Consider the following 10,253-nt stretch of genomic DNA (forward strand, 5'->3'; position numbering starts at 1 on the left):
CAGCCAAGTTTTGGTATTTTGTCTTTCATTTGTGGGATTTATGTGCGGCTGCTAAGGCCAAATTCTATTCTCACTCAGTATTTTAAAATTCAAATCCTGATTTTTGTTCAAAGAAATATGTGGTATCAACAAGGTACTGTGAGACAGGCAGCCACAGCTTCCAAAACCAGCTCTAAAAGTAGCTTCTCTCCTGGCCTTGAATCAGGAAGAGAAAGGGATAATAAAGTAAGTAAACAGGGAGCTGTGACACTAACCTTTCAATTTCAGAGCACATTACGTGGAATTGAACTAATGGTCACAAGATGTTCTGCAGACCAAAAGTGCTAAATGCTAATTATTTTGTGGATTTTTTTTTTCTCAATAAGCAACTCTAGACAGCAACATTCTCTTCAGAAGTCGAACATGAATCCACTCTACAAACCCCGTACTTATCAGAAATAGGAGGTGATCAGCGGTGACTTCATCCCAAACTCATTTCTGCCTATCTACTCATACAACTGTCACTCAAATACACCCAGGCACAGGTCTGCCTTCCCACAGCCTTTACCTTCTGACGGGGTGAGAGGATGCCTTAACTGTGCCATCTGATGTATCTTTAAGAACATTTCTAAACTTGGGTGCTTCACAGTCACTCTTGCTACAAGCAGAAAGTTATGTAAATGGTGGTACAGCACGCTCTGCCAATCTATTTCTAACCATGTGCTACTGTTAAAAAGGAATGTAAATTATTCATCTTCCATGCCATTCAACGAAGCCTTCATTGAACAGTGGTGTCTGTCAGATGCTTTTTTATGTTATTCCAAAATAAGCCTCAAAGAGAAGATGGTGGCATACTGCTCTGGATAAACAAATAAATGTCACAAAAGTCACCCAGAACACCAATAAATGAACATTCTAATACTTTGTGCTTTCAACTACCATGGAAGACTTGCTGTTTTAAGGCAGTGTCTCCATTTAGCCTGTACTCAGGGCTAAACTATAACAGCCACTCTATCACCCAACAACCCCACACCAGCCAGGGAGGGGAACTGGAAAAAAAGAGAGCAGACCCACGGGTTGAAGTGAAAACAGATTTAATGAAACACCACCAATACCAACAAAGGTGTACAAAGTCATACTCAGTCAAATGAATATGCAGCTGTCACAATCAACAGGAAAGCAGTCCTCAGGAGCAGGGCAGGGAGAAGCCAGAGGAGGAGCAGGAGGAGAAGGAGGAACCCCAGCACGAACCCCACAGGAGTGCCCTCTCCTCAGTAAACCTTCCCCCTTTATAATGCCCATGCCATTATGGGATGGGCTACCCCTGTAGCCAGCTCAGCTCAGCTGCCCTGGCTGACTTGAAACTGCTGACAGCCTGCCTAGCATGGCTGGGGTGTGATTCTGTCCCAGCCAAACCAGGACAGCATGGCACCATTTTATCTTTCTGGATGGTTTTCACGTGGAGGGTCACAGGGCAGGACTTTCCGCTATATCCCAAGTAGACCTCTTGAGTCTTCTGGGCACCAAGTGCAGATTTTCCTTTGTTTCCTCTACTGGTTTCAGTATACAGCTGTAAACATGATAAAGATGATAAAGATGCAAGTATAGTCAAAATCTGTTTTGCTACGGCTGCTAAAAGAATGCTAATGGCAACACTCCACAGGCTAGCTGAACATCTGCTGCCAACAACACACAGCAAAGCGGGCATCCTGGCCACCCTGAAAATAGAAAGCCATGAGAGCAGGTGCATCTATAAACAAAGAGATGATTGAGGAAATCAAAACATTCTTGAATTTATATACTTTCCGGTGTTCAAAAATCTACATGAAGAACAAGGCTGGATCAAAGAGTCTCAAAAGTGTATGCAAAATGGAACGTTGTCCTAGAGATGTGGAACGGGGACGGTATCTAACAGAGGGGAGAGAAAGCAAGGAGGCTGCTGCTCCTGCCACGCTGGTGGGAGCGACAGGTCCTGCTCTTCTGGGGAAGGATGGATCCTTCTTGGTAGCCATTGTCCTCAAACCATTCCTTGCTGGCAGCAGCAGCATAAATGTGGCTTTCTCAGAAACACAGGGCAGGGAGGTCCCTGGTCGTTTGCACTCCGTGGCAGCCTGCTTTGCCTGGAGTGATTCTGGTGAAGACAAAACACCAGGGAGCAAACAAAACCCAGAAAAACCAAATGTTGCAGTGCAGGCTTCAGTGGCGTCTTGCAGAGTGAACATTCTTCGTGATGGTTAAAGGCACATCATGAACATTTCAAGGGAAAAAAACACATTTCCCACTCCTTAAAACCAACTCAAAGTCAATACGCCCTACAGAAGTGTTCAGACGTTTTCCCGTTTTCAGTCTCTTTAACAGGCAGAAGTTAAATCACTGGCTCCTGATCAAAGGAACGTGGGGGCAGGTTGCTGCAAGGGTGACTCTGTAGCATGGCCACACTCGCAGGACAATGGCACAACGACCCACCACGGTTTTCCCTTCAGCTCCTCGACTTTGTGCCAGGCGCTAGCAGGAGGCCGGGGACAGCGCTTGTCCGGTTTTCATCGGCAAATCACCGGTAATCTAACACCCGCGCAGCGGTCCGGGAGGAGCTACCAGCCGCAGGCACGGTAGCCCTCACCTCTGCCTCAGTCCCCGGGGCAAGGAGGAGGAGGAGGCGAGGCGAGGCGAGGGCAGGGCGCGCGGCCCGGCGCGGGGTGCCGCAGCGCAGCCCACTCTCGCCACACCTGACCCGCTCGTCCTCCCACCGGCGGTTCCCTGGCGGAGGGCCGGCTTCGTGCCGCTCCCGCGGCGATGCGGTGGACCGAGGGCTGAGGGGCGGCGCGGGTCTGACGGGCGGCGAGGAGCCCCCTCACGCGCACCCGGGAAGGGGGGGCGGGGACATCCCACCACTGCCACCGCGTTCGCGCCTTCCCGCCCCTGCGCAATGCGCGCGCACGCAGCACCCCCTTCTCCTCCCCCGCCCCGCGCTCCCTCAGACGCCGCCGAGCCTCCCTGTCACGTGACCTCCTTGCCCTCCCCGGCAGCCAATGGGCGGCGCGCCGCGGGGCCGCAGGGGCTTTATAAGGCGCCGCGCAGCGCGGCGTCCGCGGGCGTGAGGCGGGGTGCGGCGGGCGCTGGGCGTACGGGGACAGCGGGTGTGGGGGCGGCTGGGGCTGCTCGGTCCCTCGAGCCGCTTCACTGTTCCGCCCGGGGGGCCGGGCTGAGCTGTTCGGGAAGGGGCCAGGTCTGTGCCCGCGCGGCCCGGGGCGGAGGGGGTGGCGGGGGTCGATGGTGCCGGAGGCGGGCGGCGGGCGGGGCGGCCATGGGGGGGCCGCGCCGCGCCTGAGGGGGTAGCGGTCTCCGCCGCGGCGACGCCCAGCGCTGGCGGGCGGGTCCTGCCTGCGGCGAGCGGGAGCGGCGCCTCGCCTCCGCCGGAAGGGAGAGCGGGGCCGGCGGGGGGCTCGGTGAGCGGCGGGGAGGCGGGTGTGGGCGCTGGCTGCTGGGCTCTCCGCGGGGCTGCTGGCTCCCGTCGCCGGGCGGGCGGCGGCGGCTCCGGGCGTCCGCAGGCGGGCTGCGTTGTGTGCGTGTCTCCTTCTTTCTGTCGTCCCCCCTCCATGTCGGAGCTCTCCGTCTTCTCTAACAAACTCTTCGCCTTGCTTCTCCCCCGCCCCCCCGGGCTTCTGCTTTGTGGATGTTGGCGGCTTCTTGTTGTGACAGGAGAATGTGTGTGTGTCCTGGGCCCAGGCGGATCGGTATGTATCCCGCACCGGTACGCGCTGGAGCGCCGGGCTCGGGGGTTGGGACCCGGGGAAGGGGCTGCCAGGCTGGGCTGTGTCCGAGGGCTGAGACTTGGCCGGAGGGAAGGGTTAGCGGTTGTGCTTGTCCTGAATGTTTCTTGTTCCTTCTCCCACCCTCCCCGCCCTCTCCAACAGGCTAATTCATTCAGGTCTGTCAAGTGTGTGAAAGGCACCTGGGGTAAGTGTTTTTATCTGAAGCCATGGGTGTCTTTGGCACAGTTAAGGCGGGTGTTTTGGAGGAACCCGTCTGTGCAGCATCAGTTAGCCTTAATAGTACAGCTATAACAAGCCTTTATTAAAGCAAGGTGTAGTGGGGTTTTTTGTATTCAGTCAGTGTAGTACTACAGAACCCATAAATTGACCATCTGACTCATTATTGGCCATATTATATTTGTTATTATAGTATATATTATAGCCTGAAAAGCAGCATTTTTATCATGTTCTGGGCTTGGAGAGGTGTTTGATACTGGCTTGATTCTAACCTTGACAAATTTTGATTGGATTGTAAAATTTCTACTTAATCTCTTTTTCTTCTCTGCCATTTCTTGATTAACCTTAATGAACTTGGGATCTTAAAGTAGTTATTTAAGGGCTAGTTGGAGTGTCTGGTTGTATTTGGGGCATCCATGTCATGGAGATAAATGGGAGAGACTTAAGATAATTTCACTTCAGGTTGGCAAGCTTGGAATTTCTCATTTACTTAATCAACTGGGATTTATTAAATCTGGTATGTGAAACAGTGATGCCTTAAGCTGACATGGATCTACTGTAAATGATACAGGTGGTGGAAAACTTGAGGCATATTTCTTACTACTTCCTCTTGGCTTTCATGTAATATTTGATAAACTGATGATTAAAAATCAGCAAAATATCCTCTGGTGGCACTGCAGAGCCACTGTAGCAGCAGTACACTTGTATTTTTGCTTCATCATGGATCAGCAGCGAAACTGTCAGAACAGTTGTTGTGGCACCACATATGGGTCAGCACTGAACACAAATGCTTGACAGGAGAACTTGATTCAGTTGGAGTCTTAACGGGAGGCCGATGCTGAATCTGAGGTGCTGCTGTAGTTCAGGTACACCTGTAGAACCTTGAGGTTCCTATTCTGTAAGCAAAGTTGTGGCTTTTAAATGTCATGTGAAGAAATATACATAATTGTTACCAAAATAGCTCCCATATAATTAGAAGGCAGTGAATAGATTTAAAAATCTATATTTGGAGTTGCAGTTTACTTCTGTCAGGCTGTATGCATGTGAAGCCTGAGCTGGAGAAATAGACTTTCTGGGAAGCAAATAGCTAACATAAATCTAGTGTGCATCTGGAAGTTCAGCCCAATACACTGCTGCCGATGGGCTGTGGTCCACAGGACTACAACCAGAGCTCTTCCTGGTAGCTGTACAACAGAAAACTGGCCAGTTCAGTCTTCATAGCTGTCAATGGGAGTCCTGGGAGAGATTAATGGACAAGAATTCTTGCCAGTTTAAGTAGAGACTGATGGTCACTCATTAATACTAGGAAGCCAGTGGAGTGGTACAAACATGAATTTGGTTTCAACACTTAGGTATTTTGTAACCAGGAGTGGAGCCTGTTTCCCTTTTACTTAAGGAGAACGAGCAGGCTTGGAGGGAAGAATGTGACTTGCTTCCTTCTCTTGCAACACAGAGAATGGGGTGAAGCTTCTGTATTTCCAGACACTTCTCAGCTGGTCTAGGTGGTCAGAATCCTGTGGCAGAAGCTGTGGAAAGCTTACAGAAAAGGGTGATTGCAGAATGTGGTTACTCCTATATTGCATGATCCTTTAGACTGAGTACTGGAGCTGACTGCATATTTTATAGGGGCTGTGTCTCAGCTGAAATACTGGTATGCCTGCTAGGCCAAGAAGAGAAAGTAATCAGTTTAGTGACTGAAACACCTTGCACAACAGCAATATCCAGTTTTTCAGTAGAACAGTTAAATGTGATGTACAGTTGTGCTGATAGGCTAGAACTTATGACTTCAATAAGCCTTATATAAGACAATTTGTAATAGTCTTTTCTAATAAGCTTTTATGATGAAACTTGATCATAAAAATTGGAAAGAGAAAATTGAATTTTTCTGAACTGTGTGTACTTTACACAAGGCACAGTTCAAATTTTTTACACTATGGAATTGTCTTAAGTATGACATTGTAAAGGTCTTCCTCATAATGAGGCATAGTGAATAAGGGATTTGAGGCACTCATACTAATGTGAATGGGTATGTAAATGGGGACAAGGAAGAGTATGTTAGAATAATCCTTCTTCAGAGGAATGAAAAATTATAAGGAAGGTTTTTAGATGTGGCAAAAAATAGTAGAATACTTTTCTTGGATACTAAACTCAATAGTTTGTCTTAACATTGAACTACCTTTAGACTATTGTGCAGGTCTCTATTCTAGTCATGGAAGCAAACACAGCTTGCATGTAGTCCTTCAATTGAGTAGCTTTTTAAAGCAATTTATAATCCTAAAATTTACTGGGGTAGATGAGCTGCTAGGAGAGATGCAGCTGCTTTCTGCCTCTTGTATTTTTATTTGATAAGCTAGAGAACTGCTGTGTAGACTGCTGTGGCTGTTTTGTACATGTACACTGTGGGGTCAAGCAAGTTTGATGTTTTACATGTGAAAGGGGGGAGAAGGAACAACCTGCTACTGACTTGTGATTGCCTGAAGAATATCTGTCTGACCTATTGCTTGCTTTTATTGTTTAAACTATCTTCATCTTCATTATGTCATCTCGAAGTTGTTTTTTGAATCTTGCTATTAGATGCTTTATCTCTTCAGTCTTATAGAAAAAGTTTGCTGTGTGCCACGTCTGGCTCGGTCAGCTGCGAAGTCGGCAGGAAAATCTCCATAAAAGTCTTGTAGAAGGTGTCAATACTGTAGAGTGCTCCATGCTAACTGTTGTCTTAAGTTCTGTTTGAGGCTGCGTTTTCTATCTGGATGATGGTTTTGCTTCCTGCCTGCTATCTGAGTAGGTATAAAAGCTAAAATATCTATCCTGAACTTAAATATGGTACAGCTTTTTTCTTACCGCTCATGTAGTGTCCATAAACACTTCTTAATGCCTTTTCTTCCTCAAGACCTGTGAAGCTATGAACTCCATATAATAAGCAACTTGGTTAGAGGCTGTAAATGTCTTGATGCAGAGTTCTGGGAAAAACCTGTTAGCTGTCCCCCTAAGCATAGTTGTTCTCTTGTCTTTCAGCAATTCCAGTCCGAAGCTCCAGGCTACCATTGCTGTCTGATGCCATGCCAGCACCAGCTCATCTGTTTCCGTTGATTCGTAACTGTGAGATGAGCAGAATATGCAGTACTGTGTGTTACTGCCACCATAAACATCTGTGTTGCTTATCATCTCACTTTGCTCACAGCCACTTCAGATATGCACCTCAGAAGAAATTTGCGGCACTTTATAGGCCAAAGGAGAACTTTAATCACTTTTTTCACACAAGGGATTATGCGTCTACACCACAGAGATTTTACCTCACTCCTCCACAGGTCAACAGCATTCTGAAGGCAAATGAATACAGTTTCAAAGTCCCAGAATTTGATGGCAAAAATGTAAGTTCTGTCCTTGGCTTTGATAGCAACCAGTTGCCTGCTAATGCTCCAATAGAAGACCGGAGGAGTGCTGCCACTTGCTTACAAACAAGAGGAATGCTTCTGGGTGTGTTTGATGGCCATGCAGGTTGTGCTTGTGCTCAAGCTGTCAGTGAAAGACTGTTTTACTACATTGCTGTCTCTTTGTTACCTCATGAGACTTTACTTGAAATAGAAAATGCTGTGGAAAGTGGCAGAGCTCTGTTGCCCATTTTACAATGGCACAAGCATCCCAATGATTACTTTAGCAAAGAAGCTTCCAAGCTTTACTTCAATAGTCTAAGAACTTACTGGCAGGAGCTCATCGATCTCAACAGTGGAGAGACTACTGATGTGAAAGAAGCTTTAATTAATGCTTTTAAGAGGCTTGATAATGATATTTCTCTGGAAGCTCAAGTAGGAGATCCAAATTCTTTTCTCAACTACCTAGTACTGCGGGTAGCGTTTTCTGGTGCAACTGCCTGTGTGGCCCATGTAGATGGTGTTGACTTGCACATTGCAAACACAGGTGACAGCAGGGCAATGCTTGGGGTTCAGGAAGAAGATGGATCTTGGTCTGCAGTTAATCTGTCCTATGACCACAATGCACAAAATGAACATGAAGTGGAACGTGTGAAAATGGAGCATCCAAAGTCTGAAGAGAAAAGTCTTGTGAAACAAGATCGTCTTTTAGGTCTCTTGATGCCTTTCAGAGCCTTTGGTGATGTGAAATTTAAATGGAGTATTGAACTACAGAAGAGAGTAGTAGAATCAGGCCCAGATCAGCTGAATGACAATGAATATACAAAGTTTATTCCTCCAAACTATCACACTCCCCCGTACCTCACAGCTGAGCCAGAAGTCATATATCATAAATTACGGCCACAGGATAAGTTCCTGGTTTTGGCCACAGATGGGCTGTGGGAGACGATGCACAGGCAAGATGTGGCTAGAATTGTAGGGGAGTACCTCACTGGTGTTCACCATCAACAGCCAATAGCTGTTGGTGGCTATAAGGTAACTTTGGGACAGATGCATGGTCTCTTAACAGAAAGGAGAGCAAGAATCTCTTCAGTGTTTGAAGATCAAAATGCAGCGACTCACCTGATACGTCATGCAGTGGGTAACAATGAGTTTGGCACTGTGGATCATGAGCGACTGTCCAAGATGCTTAGTCTTCCAGAAGAGCTGGCTCGAATGTATAGAGATGACATTACAATTATTGTGGTGCAGTTCAACTCACATGTTATAGGAGCATGTCAAAATGAGGCACTGTGAATTTGATGTCGTGAACTAGTTACCAAAGCTGTAACAGTGGCCAGTATGAGCAGCATATAAAAAACCAACCATCCAACAATAAAACCCCAAAACTGGTCAGCAAACAAATTGGTTGCTTGCTAGATTCAGCATATCTATTGTTCCTGCCTTCCCCCAGAGCTCTTAAGTACATGGGAAGTGCTATTGACCTAATACAAACTTGAGGGTGTGACAGCTTGGGAAAAGAGGTTTTTGTAATAAATTTGCACTATTGATTTCATGAATGCTGCTAGAACAATGTCTTGAATTTGTCAGACTTGGATGAGGGAGGGAAGGAGGATAAAGAATTAACTATCAAAGATCTGGCTGTTCAAGAAACAAAGCCTGTTCATAAATATCTATAAATATCTACACAGTATCTTAAAGATGAGTAAAAAGGAGTATTGTTGAATTCTTACAGGGCTAATTCTTGCAAAGTAGATAGTTATTTGTGAATATGTTGTCTACTGTTTCTTCTAAGCAGAAGGTCACTTGAACCAAGTAAGTGTAACAAACTTGTCTCACTTTCATATAGACAATGTCATTCACTTAAAGATATTTGTCTAAGTGTTGACTTTCAATGCAGGTCTAAGCCATAATCAATACCTGAGATTGTTACAGCTTAATCATATCTTATGCATGGTAACTTCTTAACTTCTTGTGCATTGATAGTGTCTTGTGTGTGGGTTTCTGCATAACTTGTAGGGCAATAATACATTAAAACATGCAGTGAGATACCAGATAACTTTGTGGAGGACTTCAGTTTGTAGTATGAAGAAACTTTGAGACTTTTCAGAAAGTCAGTGTAGTTGGTCAAGACTCTGTTGGCTTTCCTAAAGGTGATGTCCTTCATGGACTCCACCCCTGTCTGCTGTTCCTCATCTGGTAAATAAATTTTCACCTGAAAAGACCAGGAAATCATTGATAAACCTCTGTGGCTTTGTAATTTGCACTCATTTTCGCTTTGACTATTTCAGATGCTCACATATTGGATGTCTTGCACTTGAACTTCTATTTGTAAGTCGGGTTAAAAACTACAAATTACAAAAATTGAAGTATGGCTTGTAAATAGTGTTCTAGTTGAGAAACTAACTGGCATGTATGTGTATGTTTAATGGCTTTTTCTAGCAACTTCTTTATTAGCAGCTTTGTATTTCTGGATGGCTGGTGTGTGCATGTTCTTAGAGTCCAGAATGCTATCACAGAGCAATCTCTGAAATGGGTCTCTGGCTTGTAATGGTTGAATTTGAACTTAAAAGATTGACTATAACTTGTGTGCCTAAGGTTGTTGGGCTTGTAACTGTAAAAAGTAGGGACCGACAACTAATTTATTGGTTGTCATTGCATCTATTTTAGGTATGTTGCATTATACAGATTTATTTTAACCTACTCTTAAGTTAAAAACTCAAATATAGCCTGAAATACCAGCCCTTGATGACTGAGGGAACACATGTTGCTTGATTCCTGTGTTCTGGAGAAGAATGACAGGTCAGGTTATTTCACTTTGCCAAGGTGTTAAAATACCTCCTTAACCTTCATAGCTGATTAAACCAACACTTTAAAAAACCTAGCTTATTTTGGTTGAGTGGCGTTTTCTACT

At 45.8% G+C, this 10,253-nt stretch overlaps 1 protein-coding gene across 1 annotated transcript; it reads left to right on the top strand.

Annotated features, from left to right (window-relative positions):
- Nucleotides 1-3,652: 3,652 nt before the first annotated feature.
- On the top strand, nucleotides 3,653-8,906 carry PDP1 (pyruvate dehydrogenase phosphatase catalytic subunit 1). Its single transcript, XM_009947724.2, has 2 exons — nucleotides 3,653-3,713; nucleotides 6,984-8,906. The coding sequence occupies exons 1-2, from the start codon at nucleotides 3,653-3,655 to the stop codon at nucleotides 8,633-8,635; spliced, it is 1,713 nt and encodes a 570-aa protein (XP_009946026.1). The 3' UTR covers nucleotides 8,636-8,906.
- Nucleotides 8,907-10,253: the final 1,347 nt, after the last annotated feature.

Source organism: Leptosomus discolor, chromosome 5 (genome assembly GCF_034619465.1).
Source record: "Leptosomus discolor isolate bLepDis1 chromosome 5, bLepDis1.hap2, whole genome shotgun sequence".
NCBI lineage: Eukaryota > Metazoa > Chordata > Aves > Leptosomiformes > Leptosomidae > Leptosomus > Leptosomus discolor.

Coding starts and splice junctions, on each gene's coding strand:
- PDP1 (XM_009947724.2), top strand. CDS start 3,653: ATGTTGGCGGCTTCTTGTTGTGACAGGAGAATGTGTGTGTGTCCTGGG. Junction 3,714..6,983: donor TCCTGGGCCCAGGCGGATCG/GTATGTATCCCG, acceptor CTTGTCTTTCAG/CAATTCCAGTCCGAAGCTCC.